The sequence below is a fragment of the Pteropus vampyrus genome, unplaced genomic scaffold (genome assembly GCF_000151845.1).
Source record: "Pteropus vampyrus isolate Shadow unplaced genomic scaffold, Pvam_2.0 Scaffold165, whole genome shotgun sequence".
NCBI classification, from domain to species: domain Eukaryota; kingdom Metazoa; phylum Chordata; class Mammalia; order Chiroptera; family Pteropodidae; genus Pteropus; species Pteropus vampyrus.
Window position 1 is genome coordinate 1,995,503 of NW_011888946.1, and position 18,940 is coordinate 2,014,442.

At 31.0% G+C, this 18,940-nt stretch overlaps 1 protein-coding gene across 2 annotated transcripts in view; it reads right to left on the minus strand.

Moving 5' to 3' along the window:
- The window catches only part of RTKN2 (rhotekin 2), a 63,856-nt gene that overhangs the window by 36,804 nt on the left and 8,112 nt on the right, over positions 1-18,940 (minus strand). For both annotated transcript variants that reach the window (XM_011370228.2, XM_011370227.2), the window contains 4 exons: positions 12,667-12,725; positions 7,455-7,508; positions 5,928-6,045; positions 3,303-3,494 (listed from right to left, as the gene is read on the minus strand). In XM_011370228.2, coding sequence (XP_011368530.1) covers positions 3,303-3,494; positions 5,928-6,045; positions 7,455-7,491 — 347 coding nt within the window. In that variant the 5' untranslated portion in view covers positions 7,492-7,508; positions 12,667-12,725. The remainder of the gene's footprint in view (positions 1-3,302; positions 3,495-5,927; positions 6,046-7,454; positions 7,509-12,666; positions 12,726-18,940) is intronic.

Here is an 18,940-nt window from a genome sequence, read left to right on the forward strand (position 1 = left end):
CTCCAAGGTCTCTTTCAGTTCTAAAATCTATGTTTCAACTTAGAAATATAATTGCTCATTTAATCATCAAAAAGAAAGGGTTCCATTACCTTATGGTTGAATTAAAGCATCTTTTCAGCAAATACTTGATATAATCTTAACCTAAAAAAAGTTTTAAGATAGACTTAATTTTAAAGGAAGAAAATTAAAGGGTCCTCTTCCTCTTTTTTAATGACATTTATATTAGCATAGAATATTTTCCATGACTGTTTTTCAGAGGATGGGACCCATTTATAGATCATGAAATCAACTTAATCATTCACAGATTATTCTAAAAACTGAAAATAACTAGAATAAAAGAGTCTGATAACTATATTATAAATAGCAAGGGCTAAGTATTGCTTTATGAACTCTGCTTATGTAGTTGTGCACTCAGTCATGATGTAAAATTAAAATGTACTTAGAAAGGGTTCTCAAGCAAAATAGACTGAAAGCCACAATGCTAGAGTCCCAAGGCATTTTCCTCACGAAATATATCTGACATGAAAAGAGTTACTTAATTACACTCTGATGATTGATACTTCCAGGATCTATACCTAAAATATTTTGCTTTTTGTAATTATAGTAAAATTACTGGCATGCTGAAGAGCCAACTCTACTGACATGCAAAGAAATTCTAGCAATGTAGCCTCATCAACAGTTTTCTCAAGAAACATAAACATAAAAATATTTGTGAAGCAACAAACACAATGTTTAAAGAAAGTATCTGAAAGAAACCAGGGATTCTCAAAAAAATGATAATTCTAAATCTGGGCAGAAAGTACAAGATGAACATGGAACATCTTGTGTCAGAAAGCAAAGAAGCTGTCAGAGATTAGGTTGTATCAAAAACATGCAGGAGTCAACTTGAAAGTTTACCAGTAATCAAAGATGAGACCATTTGGCTTCAAAGAAAATAATAACTACAATAGATTAAAACACTAATAGATAAAAATTAAAGAGTTAAAGCAAAACACTGATCACCTCCATGGTTGCTAGGATATCAAATTATTCTAAAATTGGATAAATAAAAGAAACAATTAAATTTTTTTTCTTTCCTTTCTTTCATCTTTCTTTTTTTTTTTTTTTGCATTTATATCCACAGAGTTCGTGAAGGGAAGTTCTCCTTTGAGAGAATTCTAGGTTTAAAAAAAAATGCAGGAGATTTGACTTTTGGTGGTGAACACAATGCAATATACAGATTACGTGTTATAGAATTATACACTGGAATCTTATTTAATTTAATTAACCAATGTCACCCCAATGAGTTTAATTTTAAAAATTAAATAATTGGACTCTTCTTAGATCCCAACTGAATCAGATACTCACGTACTCAGTTCTCTCCTAAATTTCTTTCTCCTCTCCAAAAACTACATAATAACGTAAAAGCAAGATGGTGATGTTGGAATGGAAAGAAACCATCTCAGCATGTGAGATGAACAGAATTATGATGAGGAGACATTTAAATATTTGAATATTCATTGTACAACATTTGACATAGAAATAGTCTTGTCCTGACTGAAGGAGGTTATAGGTGATCAGCGTGCTCCACTTCATCTCCAAAGACAATGATTATCAAGCTTCCTCCGCAGATTTTTGAGAATTTTACCAGGACAGAAACCATGTCTTTTTTGGTAACTCCCACCAATGAAAGAGACTTCTGACGCTAATACGATGGAGAGAGATTTAACTACTTTTTATCCCTGGGATAATGTTAAAGATAATGATCTATCTTGAGCATGGTTACAGGGTCAAATGAGGGCAACATATGCCCAAAACCAAGCTGCATTTAGAATTGTGATTCTACTGAAAGAATGCTGGAGGCTAGGTCACAAAAGGAGATCCTACCGACTTTAAAGGAGAATCAATTGTTACTATTTCCCCATATAAGACCTGTCTCCGAATCTATGAGCTTGATTTCATAGATACAGAGACCAGATTAGTGGTTGCCAGAGGTAGAAGATAAGGTGTGGGGTGGGGTGGGCAAAATGGGTAAAGGGGGTCAAAAGGTATAATCTTCCAGTTATAAAGTTAAGTCACGGGATGTAATGCACACCATGGTGACTATAAGTAACAATATTGTATTGCATATGTGAAAGTTGCTAAGAGAGTAAATCTTAAAAGTTCTCATCATAAGAAAAAAATTCAGTAACTATGTATGGGGACAGATGTTAATTAGACTTATTGTGGTAATCATTTTGCAATATGTAGAAATATTGAATATTATGCTGTACACCTGAAACTAAAATAATATATTTCAGTTATACCTCAATGAAAAAAGATAACTTAAAAAAAAATGCAGGATAAATTTAGCAAGTAACCAAATTATAATCCCTAATAAAATAATAAATGATCAGCAATGGCTTCTAAAACCATTAGACAAAAGATTGATAGGGAACTTTATAATGGATAAATCAGGCTGGCAACACCTGAACCCACTGATCAATTTTAACATGACTTAAAGTAGAACAAGGGCTCCTAATGCGAGACAGTAGGAAGCACATATAATCAATACGAAGTATTATTGCCATAAATGAGAACCTGAATCTAATCAGTCTTCTAGGTGTAGCTATTAGGTATAGGAAAACAGAAGATAGGAAAAGATGTTTTAAAAAAACCCACAAAGATACAATCAGCTAAATTCAAAATATGGAAAATTCCACAAGATCTGGTTTCTTCAATAAATAATGGCAAGAAAAAAGCAGATAGGAAATTGTTAAAGATTAAAAAAACTTAAAAGACTCACTTAAACGAAACATTGTAGAATTTGTTTGGATCCTGATTTGCACAAACAAACCACAAGAGGACTTTTTCAGAATTGGGGCAATTTGAATACAGACTAGATATCAGAAGATATTAAAGACATTTTTTTATTTTGTTAGGTATGATAATGGTAATGCGGTTTTGTTACAGAGGTAAAATATTTTTTTTTTAAATCTATATGAATAAAGCATGACATAAATATAGAAATCCAATTAGCAGGCTGATATGTAGCAAATACTTTGACATATAAAGTCCCTTTTCAAGAAAAACATTTCATCTTTCTGGTAGATACTGGAATTCCAAAATCACTAAAAACAAACTGTCACTCAACTCAACTTCCTACTTTCAAAGTAAGGTATTACAGCTACCTCAGCTGGGTAAATGTCAGACAACCAAGTTTTGTTTCTGCTTCAGGATGTTTTTTCCTTTTAAAATATAAACATACACTCCACATACAATACTTTAAAATGTCACAAATATATAATTATACCGTCACTATAAATATTGCATTAGAAACTTACGAAACAGCAGGACTGAAGGACAAGCATGTTTCATGATCTTGAAGAAATGAATTTATTTTCTTTCCTGTAGCTTTACTTATAGAGGTCTTCAGTTTCTTAGCTAATTTTTTTGGTGTGTTGGTTAGAGAAGATTCTTCTGTACAGCAACTATATAATTCCACCTTTATCTGAAAGTCTGGCCTTGCTTCATTACTAAAAACAAGGGCATTCAAAATGTTAGAAATTTAACTCAAAAGGAAATAAAATTATAACATCCTCTGATGTTTTCATACACTTGAAATCAGCATTTGAAATAGGTTTATGTTAATGTATGTTAATGAGACAGAATCTCCCAGCACTTATTTAGTATCTAAATGACCTGAGTCACTACAACTTCCAGAGGTACTGGCTTCTAAAGTAGATAGGTCTTAACTCAATTTAAACAATATGTAAAGGCATATTACTTAAAGAAAAAGAATAAAATGTCCTGGTTATTTTGTTGCCAATGCTATTTCTCCTTGGCATTCCTTTAATACAGCTATTTTTAAGGTGTTTACATTATATGTGTGATTTCCTGAAATGACTATTCTTCCAAAAGAAAGTGGTTTGAAAACAAAAAGGAAAGAAAACAAAACGAAAAAACCCCAAAGGTTTCTTCTGTTAAAAACTTTAGTTTTCATTTCTTTTTCATAGTCACTTACAGTCCACTTAACCACTGTGCCAGTAACTCCCCCCACAACCTGTCCCACCTGTACACCTAATAACTCTAAAATAACATTTCAATATTTAGTTATATAAGAGAAAAACAAACAAAAAATAACATAAAAAGATAGACTCAAGGTATGAACTTGAAGGTCAGTGCTGGTAATCTTTGTATTCTAAAACTAGCATAAAAGGTACTCAAATATTTATTAAACCAGTATGCAGAAATTCTGCAATTTTAGCAAACACTAAGATTGGCTTTGCCCTTTTTCAGACACAATTAACTGCCCTTCCATAAAAGACTGTGGTGGTGTTACTAATAATAAAATATATTTAAAATGGCAAAACAGGTCCATCAGCAGTAGATATTACCCAAAGACAATCCATCAGCCTCAGAGATTTTAAAAATGCAGCACAGACTTTTTAAGATTTAAATGGCCAATCCAAAGTTTGGATAAATCCAAGGAATAACTTCCAGATATTTTTATAGTTTATTATTTGGCAACTTTTAAACATACAATATTCCTGGTAATGACTAACAAATGTCAATATTTAGAAGAAAACCAGAGATTCATAAATATTGAATACTTATTAAAAACAATCATAACAAAAGGCACATTTTTAAACAACATTTAGAACATCTGACTGCACTTATTTTTAGAACAATTTAAAATATTTACAGAATTTTTAAAAAATTATAAATCATGTGTTGTCTTTCCAAGAAACTTACATTGTTCTGTCCCTGGAGAAAAATATATGATTTTTGCCTTTGTGGTAAAACAAACAATAGCAATGACATGAAGAAAAGAGCCCATTAACAGATGATTTTGATAGGAAAAAGTTTATTAGCAACCGTTGATAATGGAAATAAATGTATTTAGGTAACTAACAGAAATTATTTTTTTAGTCTCAATTATGTAAACATTTTGGGGATCCTAAATAAATTGCTTTGGTTCAACAGAGCTTGTAAGAGGGCCCACACTACTTCTAATAATACAGAACAATGTATTTTATTTTTCTGTGCTATGCAATTACTTATGGGACACTGGACAGAAGCCACAAAACATGGTTTGCAATAGTTTTTTTTAATGTTATGTGAGTGGCAACACTAGTACTCTTAAATCTCAACTGTATTGCTCCATAGCTGAAAATGGCAAAAGTCATGTATACTGACTTTATTTTAATAGTTAAATAGCTATTAATATTTAGATATGAAGATAGTGTCTTTAAAACTCTAAAGGAAATACAAATCATACACTACTTAGGCCAACATAACCTTTAAAAGAGGCCAGGAAAAACTTATGTTAGTTAAAAATGATTTCTATGGCTACCTGAGGAGTTCTTTCTGGTGTTGCATTATGACCACAATAAAATGAGCCTGTAAAAAAGCAGACGCAATAAAAACAGCCCTGAGGATCACCCAATGTTTTATTGTTTTGGAGTACATGAAAGAAGTGCACCATAAGAAAAAGAACATCTTGAAATTTTACTAAAGTGCTTTTTCTACGGCACATATTTCAGGACTATCTTATAAGTAAAGTTGTAATACTAATTTGGTATTTCTGTAACTAAATCTCCTCTATAAGATATCAAAACCTGTTTTATTCGCAAACGCATTCTGTACACAATAATGTTATAATGAGATTCCACTGTATTCATGGCTTAGCAAATAAATGAACTATAAACATTTGCAAAACTTAAAAAAATTTATAATATGTAATGAGTCAAACGCTTATTACTAATATTACATGATTTCCATTTACTTTAAGTTGGAAAATTTTAAATGTAGAAATGGACTTCTTTTGAATAAAGTAACTTTGAAAATCAATTTAAACATTTAAACATCTTAATGCTTCAAAAATAATCCAAAGACCCAATAATCGTACCCACCTTTAAAAAAGAATTTTAGATTATTTTCATTCTCTAAAGATAAATAATACTTACAATATGGTTACATTTTCAAAACATATATCTGTAATTGTTTTATCCACAATCATCATGTCAGTATCAAAAACTTCAGCTCCCATTTTGAATAAACAAAAAATGGCATAGCGCGGTGATCCTAGAGAAAAAAAAACATTTAAGCCATTTAGCATGTGATAAATCAAGCCTATATTATGTTAAAATTTACTTGAAAATGAAAAAAAATTAGCTAAATATTTGTTAATAGATTCTTATTTATAGACACTGTACACTGCAATCCTTAACTTTTTATAGTGATTGTTTTGTCAGTGTATGTTAATACCCTACCCAACTACAATAATTAAACTAGGGAATATCAGAAAATAAAGCTAAAAATATAGGCCTCTCAGTAGTCTAAAATGACCACCAAACTCATAAATTTTATCCCTAGAAAACTGTTTAAGCTTTAATTAACAGCAAAGTTATTATGTGTATGTGTGTGTGTGTGTGTGTGTGTGTGTGTGTGTGTGTGTGTGTAACACACACACACACATACACACTCATATTACCTTTGTCATTTTGGTTTCCAAATCTATTTAAGAAAAAAAAGTTTTCTATTATAAGAAGTTAAGACCCGGCACGTTAACAACAGCAAAACATTTTCCACTAAACTAACAGCAAGGGAGGAAACCACGAAAACAATAAAAAGTAGACATGTGAACACAAAAAAGCAGAGCTGCAGGGCCTTTTAATATGGTGATGTTTTTTAAAAGTAGTAGGTGATTAAAGGGCTAAATCCTTATTATTGAAAAGATGTAACTCTTCAAAAAAGTTAATCTCTATAATAATCAGATGTACTTAATTCCCACATGTATTCTTTTGTAAATTATATTTCCTAATTGAATAACAAATATACTAACCTGATTTTGGATTCTTCGTATAAAACTAATTATGTTCAATATGATTCAGTTTTTAAAGTATGAGTAACAATGGTATCACAACAGACAAGAACGATAAAGGATTATCATATCTTTACTGCTTTGCCTCAAACAGCTAGAAATTATTTGAGGTTAATTTCTATGACCTAAGCATTACATGGATTTGTAAAGACTATATAAAGCCATAAAATGATGAAGGGGAAAAAGAAAATAAGATCAAGCTAAAAATCTTTCTCTTTTATATCCTGTTAAATAATCTGAAGTAACAAAACAAGGCAGAAAAGATATCCAGGGTTTTGGTCAATAGAAGAAAAGTTGCCTTTACCTTCACTCCTTAAACATTTTCTTTTGTTTTACACTTCCCTTTCCTTACAACTTGTCACATACTGTCCTTGCAAAGGTTCCTATCAACAACTAAAAGACTAATACATATTCATTCCCTTAATTAGTATCAAGCAATTGTAACATATTTATACTAAAAATTAGGAAAAAAACAGTTCAGCAAGATTTTGCTTATTCTGTCAAATGACATCAATTCATTTCAGTGTGGAAGCAACTTTTTCTCCCAATAATCACAAATTAACTATACATTAAGGAAAAGATTCAAATTACAAATTAAAATCATACATACGTTCTTTATTGCTGAAGTGATCAGAGTCTTTCCACATCAGTGGTATTCGAATATCTACAAAGAGGGGAAAAATTGATAAGTAATAATTTTGGTAAATTTCATTTCTTAGAGTGAAATAAACCTCTGAATTCCATAATAGATTCTGATCATAAAAACCAATTAAAATTTTTTATTTAAATATTCTAACACAGATACTTCCTCTAAAAAAAAAAGCTTAGACTAGAAATACAAAATCTGTTATATTTATTTAAATAATAAACTAAAACAAAGAATGCACCATTACTCAAGAAATTAACTTATTAATAATAAGTGAAGTCTATAACAAACTTATGCCATAATATTTTCATTTTGTGATTTGTGTTTTTTAAATAGGTGAATTATGAGGAAGCCAGGGTTGATTTTCTATTTTGGATAAATAGTAGCAGCAAAAGTAGTTATATACATTTCAAAATCACAGAACAGTAGAGGCAGAAAGGACTTTAGAACTTTTGCCCACTATTAAGTGACGTCTAAGACCACACTGGTTTTGGGGAGAGATCCAAGCTTTTGACAAACGGATCTAAACTCTCTCTACTAAGATTTAACTTGTCTACAAAAGAATACACAGATCTTTGTATATTCATGTTACAAATTCACATTTCCCTTAAGAAATAAAGCTAAAAAGAGGAATTTATTGCTTCTCTCAGACCAAGAAAGGGGCACATGTTCTAAAAGTGATTTGAACATATTTTCCTTCATTTCATACATTCTTCAAACTCTAATTGTGTAAATGATCTTCCAGAGTTAATCTAGAGCTTTGACAATCAAAATTTTCCTAATTTCCTCCATTCTCTCCTTTACTTTTAATACTAGATTAACAGTAATGACAATTTTCTTAACATTCCTATGCTATTTATATATTTTCAAAGTTAGAGGATCAAGATTCTACCTAATAGATTAAGATGTGTCAGCTACAGTGTAATGTAGCACAGTAGAGATCTCAAGTGGTAAAGTTAGTTTTAATCACAAAAACTGTATGTTAAGAGTTTTAATTATTCAGAATATAAAAAATTTATAAATACCTCAAGACTTTGTGGAAAATTTCTGTTTAAAACACTTCCCTTTTATACTTAGGAAGTTTATGTGCATGTTTTTCAAACCTATTAATTATGTCACTTTCAGATAATTACAAATCTTTATGAACATAAGCTGTTTAGCTATATTTAGGTTGTGCTTTGCTTTTAGATCCTATGATCCTTTGTCTACATTTTTGTTTAGAATTCAATTTTTAAGGTTCTTAATACTTATTTAAGGTTCTTAATACTTATTTCCAATTTCCTTTCTAGAAAAGTTTTATTACTCCTTCATCCCTACCCTACCCAACCAGGCAAGTATGTATGAATGCCCTTCCCACTGCTGCCTTATTAGCAGTTTTGATAAAAATATTACCTACTGAGCTCTCTCCACATGCCAGGCTAAACACTTTACAAATATCTTATCAAACAATAATTTTAAGAATGTTTACCAATTTAACAGTCAAGTGACAGGATTTAATTGTTTAAATTTGCATTTTTTTGATTAATAAGAAAAGTGTTAATATATTTTATTGGCCAAATCAGTAAATGAATCTATCCATGGCCCATTTCTCTCTCTCTCTCTTTCTTTCTCTCTCTCTCTCTCTCTCTCTCTCTGACATATTATTTACAGTTTCTACTTTTAAAAGTTAATTATTTAATCTATGTGAGAATTTTTACCTCTGTGAGATAAAAATAATTGTTCTTCTTATAAAAATAATGGTTCCAGCTCCATTTATATCTATTAGGACTTCTTTCCCCTATGGATTTAATGATGCCATCTTTTATAATATATGCCATTCTAAGTGTCTGTTCCTTGGCTATGTAATTTATGGATCTAATTAAATCAGTTATTAATGACTGTCTATTCTAATACCAATACCATACTATTATAAACATTGAACCTTTATAATATACTATCTGTTAAAACACATCCTTCCAGAAACATCTTATTTTCACTAATTTCTTTGAATTTTAGAATATTTTATCAAAATTCCCTTCATATGTTTTATTAGAATTGTTGTCAAAATTAATTTGGGAATTGATAACATTATAATATTGTCTTTACAGAGGAGCATAATGCAGTTACCCTTACATTTTTATTAAAGCTATTCTTGGGAGTAGTTAACGTTTTTGGTTTTTGTTGTTTTTATTGTAAAGGAGATATTTTTTGTCATCATGTTTCCTAATTAGTTATTGCTGGTTTTTAGAGCAACTACCACTTTTTGTATATTTATCTTGAATCTAGCCATTTTTACTGAATTCTTTATTAATTCAAATAGTGTGTCAGTAAATTTCCTTAGACTTTTTAGGCCTGTAATCAATTATCTTCAAATAGTGTTTAACTTGTCTACTTGTTTTCAGTAGTTTCATCTTTCATTCTTACCATTTAGCTAGGAATTTCTAAAACTGTGTTAAATTATATCAATACAATAGACATTGTCATTTTGTTCTTGATTTTAATGGGATTGCCTTTATTGTTTTATAATTATCACTTGGCTGATGTCCTGTCAAAGAGCCTGCTTCTTCTTCCTTGACCACAGTTGCTGATTCATTTCATTTCACAACTGTTCTTATTCACAGCTGTTCTGTTTCTACTAGGGTGGTATTAACTCTTTACACTATCTTGGGAGGAACATGGACCCTGACTTCTTTTACCTTATACCCATAGCCTGTGGTCAGTCTTGCCCTTTCCCATACCCAGCTATGTCAGAGCCTCAAGAGAAGGTAGACACTTCTTTTCTATTCCCCAGGTGGTCATGTACAATCAGATGCCAAAGGATGTCTAAGCCACCATTTCTTAATTCAGCTTCAAATAGTAGAAATTCCTTCCTGATTCTCACAAATGGTTGACTCAGTTTTAGTTTACTGTACTCTTACCTATGTCTTTTTTTATGTTTTCACTGACATTTCAATGGTAAACTGAGAGTCATAATAGGATGGCTAACTTGATGCTATCAGGCCTTAGAAGTCTGTCTATTATAATTTTCAAAAGTGAAAACTGAGGCACTTTGTGACTGATTTGGCTTTAGTCATTGAATTAGTAGTCAGTGAGTAAACTCAGGCAATTACCACAATGCAATTATTTGACATTCAGCAGAAATAATCAGGATAAGCTTCAATTATTCTTTTTACTTTTATAAAGATCTGGCCAGTGAATGGTGAAGCTGGAAATGGAAAATCCAGGTATCTCCTGGCAATCAATGCAATCTCATTAACATTAATAAAACTTTTGTTGCAAATGATTCATTTTAATCAAAACAAAAGTCATATTTTCATCCTAATGTCAAAAGAATACAGACTTATAAAGGTGAATTCGTTTTTAATTTTGTTTTTATTTTTACCAATACACAGGATACAATTAAGTAAACAAAAATGAAATGAAATTACATATGTATCCCATTTTCTGAGACTTTCAGTTCCCTAATTTAATTTAAAATTACCTCTTGGAAAGAAAGAACACATGCAGAAATAAATTTAATTTCTATACATGAGTATTTGTGGTCAGGAAAATGGTCTTTTCTCTTACTTTAAATGCTTTTACTTAAGCATTCTTCTAAACGTAAAGTTAATGCTAATTTCATGAATTACTGCAAGTCAATAAACTATTTATTATAAATTGATAATGATGTTAACTCTTACTTGTCATGAGTCTTTAATAGCAATTTAACATATCTCATTTGTATACTGAGTGGCATTACAGTGGAAGCAAAAAATGAAGGATTACATTTAAGTATTTTTAGAAAATCCCCTTTAAAGATCTATAATATTTTATCTATTGAACAACTACTAGGTAATTGTATTATGTTTGGCATCAAAAGGCTACAAGGAGGTATAAAACATGTTTTATTCCAGTCTTATAACTGGAAAGATTAAAACAATATAACTATAAAACAAGCAACTGATTTTTATATAGTTCTGTCATCTTTCTAATGAATTTTTGGCTAAGGGCAATTCCTCTGATTTAGGGCAATTACATTCTATGTGGAATTCAGGTCTATCCTTCCTGTATGAGAATTGTTTATCCATAAAGACACATCTAAAAACAGTTCCGTGAGTGACAGGGCCTGAAATGCAGCAGCCAGATCCCTGGAGCTTTGAAGGAAACAAGGCTTTTGGCCAATAAAAAAAACCCTAGTTATTACTTAAGGACTGATGGAGGTCTATTGTTTCCAAAGGGTACTGATGAGATTTTTGTGCAAGGTACATTATCTAACTAGCATACCCACGAGTCAGTCATGTATCCACTTCAATCTGTGGCATCTCTAAGCCATTGTCTTTAGCTTCCTTAAACACTTTGGAGAAACTGAGACAACACAGCTTAAGTGCCATCTAGTGGTAAAGGGTCTCCTAACTGCATTAGGAATTCAGAGAAGGGAAACTTCATTTCCAGCTGGAATGATAACAGGGAAGACTTTATAGATGAGTAAACAGATCCTGAAGACAAGATAGTTATTTCAAGAGCATGGGGTGTGCTGATGAAACAGGGAGAGTAATGTCTGACTAAAACAAACAGCTTACATATAGGAATAGTGGAAGACATGGCTAGAAAAACAGTTGGGTCAGAATAGAAAGCTGGGGGGGGAAAGGTTTGGTCTTTATCCTATGTGCCCATAGGGCAACAAAGAAGTCATCCATCCAGTCAATATCCACTGAGCAATTACTATATGCAAGCACTACATGAGCTTCTGGGTATATTGTGATGAGCAAAACAAACACAGCTCTAATCCTCATGGAACTCTCTAGCCTAGACAAACATTAAAAATATTATTGAAACTTCTGAGCGGAAAAGGAATGGATAGTCAAAAGACTTGAGTTTGCAGCCCAGCTCAATCACTTACAAGCAGTCTTTTAACCTGTGAGTAGGTAGAAAAGAGACCTACCCTACATATTTCACAAAGCTGCACCGAGGGCAAAACTGCATAATATATGCACTATATATGAAACAGTTTTCTCAAACTGTTTGTAAAATTCTATATGTATGTAAAGAATTATGCAGAACATAACGATAAAACAGTATTTTAGAACAAATATTCTGATAGAGGTATACAAAATAAAATGAAGAAAGAGGATGGACACAGGGAATTAAAAACCCCACCAACTCTAGAAAGTTACTTTATAGTATTAGGCAACATAAAAACAATCCATCTGTAGCATACCTGATATGGCAATCTTTCCTTTACATGCTGTTCGTTCTTTACTTTCAAAATTCACATCACTGTCAAAAGGAAAAAGTTTAATGAAAAAAAAAAAAGATCTTTTCTAATAAGCAATTGTTTTAAATCTTTCACAAATGTCTAAATATTAAAAGCAAACACAAATCCATGAATAATAACGACTTCCACTTAATATAAACAACTTGACTTAAACTTTAAGATGTTTAGTCAACAGCTAGCTGCTTTAAGAAAAATATATAGAGCTATTCTCTTTGATTTTTCATATAAGCTTTACATTCCCTGATGCTTACATATTAGCTTACTCTACAATGAAAGCCTTTTGTGATTACTTACATTTATAAATAAGATGTACAATATTTGTCCAGATCCCAGGAAGTGTAATATCTTGGATAATCATTTCATAAAATATATTTCTAGCTTACCATATTATAGTTGAAAAGTTAATGACCATCCCAATCATGAACTTGCTGCCCAGGAGTACCTTATCCTTATAAAATATAACAAATATCGAAAAAATTACTCTGTTCTATACTTACATGCAGTAATATATTTCATTTTCTTGAAAGTCCAAAAGAACTAAGCATATACTAAAACAATAAATTAAGGTGGAAAGAATAAGAGGTAGAAAAGAAAATATTACCTTGACAATAGAAAAAAGTCTCAAAGGATATTCTTGGGATGTAAAGCACTTTCAGATTGACTTTAGATATACCCTTACTATAAAAAAATAAAAATAAAACCCTTTCAAAATAGTTATCTCCTACTAGACCAAATCAATCTCATCCTTGACTATTTTTCTCCAATATACTATTTCCTAATATCCTGCATTTAAAGATTAGCATTCCATTTCTACAACAATATTTCCAAGAGTATTCTTTGCACTTCTTTTTGGTCTTTATTTAAATTGGTTAGCTAATTAACTGCTGGCTAATTTAATTAGGTACTTCAAATACATAAGATAGAAATTTTTTTATTTGAATACTGTTTGATTTTCTAAGAGGGCTTTTAGAGAAAGATTGGGTGGGAGTTGAAGTGTATTTAATTTTCAGAAGACTATGACACCATCTTATTGCATTTTAGTAGGCTTGTTAAAAAGATTGCATGTATTCAATATCATGTGTCCAAATTTGAAAATGAAATATTAGCTTATTTTTTTTAACTCTCTTATTGGATTAAGCACATAAGTATTATAGGTGAAATAATTCCAAATGAGCTAAAATAATTTACTAATATACCTAAGTTGATAAGCTTTTATGGGACATTTATATGGTATTTACAGACTCACTTACTAAGTATAACTACAGTAATGTAGTTGACTTAAAGACATAAATTCTCAGAATCCTATCTAATTACTTCATGGCCACACTGGTATTTAAGTTAAAATAGGGAATTAACTCAGTGAAAATTAAAAGTACTCACTGATTATTTCACAATAATGATTTGTTGAATCACATTTTATACTTCAGTTTAGTCTGTCATGTTGGAGAATATTAGCTTGCTTACTGGTTCATTATAGAGTGAAAAATTCAATTGAACAGTCACTACATTTTGGTGAAAATAATATACTGACAGGTCCACTAGAAATCAAACACAAATCTTCTCAAATTGGAACAAAAAATACAATATAAACACAGTTGGTTGGCATTTGTAAGTCATATTTCTGAAAACACCTTCTATATGAGCAATGGATGATATAAATGTTTAAAATACTTATTTCAGTGAAAAAATACAAGGAAGCTCTTATATTGTAAGTAACCTGAGTATTATGGAATTGGTCATAGATTATGCTAAAGTTGAGATCCATTAGCTATTATTAAATTGGATTAAACTTGAGGCTTTGGCAGGCAAATGATATTCTGAAACACTAGAAACACCAAAAGCAAACTTGCTGAATATTTACCAAAAAGAAAAAAATTTTCCCCTCTAACTATTCAACCAACTGGCAGAGTATAGCTTTCTTCTCTGTAATTATAAATTATTTGCATAGACATTTCCAGGACAGGTTGACAAACGTATTATACACAAATATTATCAAACGATAATATAAATCCAGTTAATGATATAATCTTACAGAATAATTAAGTCTGTCTTTAAAAAAATGAGAGACAAACGAATTTAGTTTCATTTTTCTGATGCTTAAATTATTTTCAATTCAAATGACTCCTCAAACTGTTATTTAGGGTGCTAAAATGTGATGTTTTCTAATTAATCCAAATTGACAATAAAATTGTCAAACATTATCTGTTTAATAATGTGCTACTGTAGCTAATAGTTTGCTACAGTTAAATAAATACTTGTTTTGAAAATTTGCAATGTTAATGCCAATTCTAAATGCTACAATTAGAGAGCCAGCCTGAGGAAAAAGCAAATAACCACAAAATTATCCAAACAAAAGCACAGCTAAATAATAATGTACCTTATTTTTATGAACCTAGTTTAGAGTATTACTTTAGTGAGACTTGTAAATGCTAATTTAAAAGATAAAAATATAACAGACAAACTTTTAACAATGACCAACAGAGGGTGCTAATCAGCTACCTTGTAGCTCAAAAATCTGTATTAAAATTGACTGAGTAAATACAGATCACTCTATTTTATACTGGTCTATGTGGGAGTGTAAAATAGCATTTCTTTGCCCAAATGAACAAGCTATGATGAAAAATAGCACAATGATTATTTTATATTTTCTTAATGAAGTACTAAAATAATCCTAAATGGGATTCTATTATTTGAAAGCAGGTTATAAAATCCTTCACCTCTAATGCAAATCAGTGAAAACTATAACACTCAGAAATGCTTAACATGGAATTTAAACCATTCTAAAACTATATGGTATAGTCATAAATATCTTAAATTGAGAAGATGAGCTTTCTATTTCAAACCTTGACATAAATGGTTCTCAACAGACACTAACTGATATAAAGTTTAAAAAATAAAATCAGTAATGTCTATCTTTACTATATAACAAGCTTTGTTGTAGAAATACCAGTGGTATACAATTCACTTGCAACCCACACTTAAATCTTTTTTCTTTTTTTTTTTTTTAAGTTATAGTATATAAGCAATAAACTAGATAACTGGAGTATAAGAAACTAGTTTTTGCGGCATTATTAAAATCACAATTATGTTAAATGATATACATAATTAGGTCCTATAAGTGACTTTGACTAGTATTATTTTTACAAAGCCAAATAAAGTATTCCAGAAGTTAAAACAAAAGATCGGCAGGTTGGCACAAGGGGAGAATATCACTGCTAAACTGTAAGCTCTGTAAGCATAGGGCTTTGTCTATTTTGTTCAGTGCTGAATCACCAGTGCCTGCAATATAGCTCAGTATATTCTAAGGCACTCAATAAACGTCTAGTAATATTGAATGAAGTGAAACAGGATATGTCGTTTTGCTGGAGCAGGGAGATTTAGCAGATTTAGACTAAGTCTTAGGGTTGAATCTTACTCATCAATAACTAGTTATGTTAATCAGTTATGTTATGCTGTTATCCTCTAAGCCTCAGCATCCTCATCTGTAAAATCAGGGAACTATCTACTGACCTCATAGATACTGAATAAAGTAATATTTTATATGCATTCTATGTCATTCTTAAAAATGTTACACAAATACAAGCATTACTTTGTATTTATATTTTTGGCCTCAGTATTTAACTTGGAGCTTATGTGAAAGAGGTACTAAAAATTTTGTTAAAGTGATCTAAGTGTGACTTCCCAGTACCCGTAAGATAATGGTTGCCACCTAAATCAGAATTTCTTCAGGTATCCTACAAAAGCTTTCAGATCAACAGGGAGAGTAAATAAAATTACCTATAGCCTACAGCTATAGCTTAACTAGACAACAGAGACTACTATATACTTTAATTTACATATAAGTGGGAAAATTAATCACTGAAACCATCAAAGCCAGCTCCTAGAGGCCTTACCCAAGTAAAGAGTCAGGTACACATTACAAAACACAGTATCAACTGTGATCTCCTTTAGAAGAAAAGAGAATGGATAGAAGATCTGGTGGATATAATAGCACTGGTTCCTGGGGAGTTGAAAGGAAGGGGCACCAAAAGAATTCTGGTTCAGAAGTTGTTAGTCTTGTAGTACAGAGACACACAATGGGGAAGGTATCCTTTGAAGGTTTGGCCATGAAAAAAAAAAAAAGAAAAGAAATTGAACTTAAAAACCCCAAGAAACAAAATGGTATCAAAGAATCAGAAAACCAATCAACTAACCAACTGACATCCCCAAAAGCACCATTTATTTAAAAAGTTGCTCTTCACAGTTCCAATAACAGAAAACACTCTTGAACTAAGAAACCAAGTAAGCCCTTCTACTCTGCCACCCTCCCCACATCAGCTGGCCCAGGAAAATCCAACATTCTATATATTTCATCGGGGACAAAAAAAACGACCCAAATATCCATACAAAGCTACTACAAAATGAAGGAGAATCAAAATGTTTCAGCTGAAAAAAATATTCCAACCACTCTTCAAAAAAATAAAGTAACAAAAACTGTAACACAATACTCTAAAATGAATTAAGTGCAGTCAAACAAGCTATTGCAAATATGAAAGAAACCTGGAATCTCAAATCTAAAGGTCAATCAACAGATAAATATACGAAAAAATTGAAAGACCAAGGAAAGAAGTTAGAAAATAAAATCAATTCTGAAATGAAAATACAAAATGACCAAGGACAAAGAGATAAAACTGAAAGTACATTAAGGAACATAGTAGATGAGAATGAAAAAAAAATAATGAAATAAAAAGTTTAAACACATTAAAGAGAAAGTAAAAGCCATACCAGACAAGTAAAAAAGATCCAACTTTGGTGCAATTGGAGTCCTTAAATAGGAAAAAACAAAATAATGAGACAAAATTAATGCTTTATTTTGGAGACTTTAACTCCAGGAAATTTTTCTGAAAATAAAAGAACTGAACCTACCTTTGGAAGAGTCCTAAGTGAGTCAAAATGCTCAGCCATTAGACATATCCTAGTAAAATTATCAGACTTTAAAATAAAGAAATCTTTTTTCAGCCTCTACACAAAAAATATCAGTCATTTACAAAGGAAAAATAATTACATTTATTGATAACCAGATAACAGAGCAACATTTTCAAGAACGCAAGAAAAGAATGTGATTGCCATGGATTTTGCATCCAGCAGCACTGGCCTTTAAGAACTAAAGAAAAGTACTTTAAATATGCAAGAATGAGACGAAAACTATTCATAAGTACTAGCTCATGAGCGTCCTCCAGAAAGTGATGATTTTGGAAAATACAACAAAAGACAGATGGCGAACATTATACATATTTAATTGTAGTTCAGAGACTAAAACAAAGGTGGAAATACAAGTACATGATTAGTATGTAAATAATATACACTCCACCAAAGGAGTAATAAGAAATGATGATTTTTTAATAGAATCATGAAGGAAACTAATGATGCAGAACAAAAGAGGTCTTGGTAAGTTGAAATGAAAGAAAGGGCATGTCAGAATAAGCAAAGGCACTGGAGACAAGAATATTCAAGAACTGTTTTGGAGATACAGATCTAGCATTTGGCTGAATTTGTAAAGTAAAAATTTGAGAAATGAGACTATAAAAGTAGTTTGAAATCAGACCACAAAGATCTTGGAATACAATGCCTATCTAAGGAATGTTAGTAAATAGAAACCATTAGCTGTTTCTTAAGAAGTGGACTGATGATATAAGCAGTCTTTTAAATAGACATATTTGGCTATAACAAGCAGGAAAAAGGTAGGGAGATAGTCTCGTTTACCAGTCAAATTGACAGAGTGCTGTAACTAAGCAATCCTATCATCTAAACTGAGGCAGTAAGCTGTCTGTTTCACCCTTCATCCTAACTATCTCCTGTTTACTAAACCTAGAAAGCTTTCTATATTTCACTTTTTCAGCTCACCATGGCTATATTGTGAATTGTACACAAACCTGGGTATCTTTTGCATAATTAGACATAAAAAATAGTATACCAGAAGGTATTTCGTAACTGCACACAATTAAGAATAACAAAGCTTTTGCTATATATTTAGAACATTATGGTAATGGAACACTTAACCAGTTATCAATATTCTCAGATATGTGGTTAAAAAAAAAAAAAAAAGAACAAATGATATGACTATATCACTGATTTCTCAATGGGGGTTCCTCATCTAAACCACAGAATGACTATTTTCTGAATTTTCCCAAGAATGGTACAAAACTAGCACTATTCTAGATACACGGAACTTAAGTCA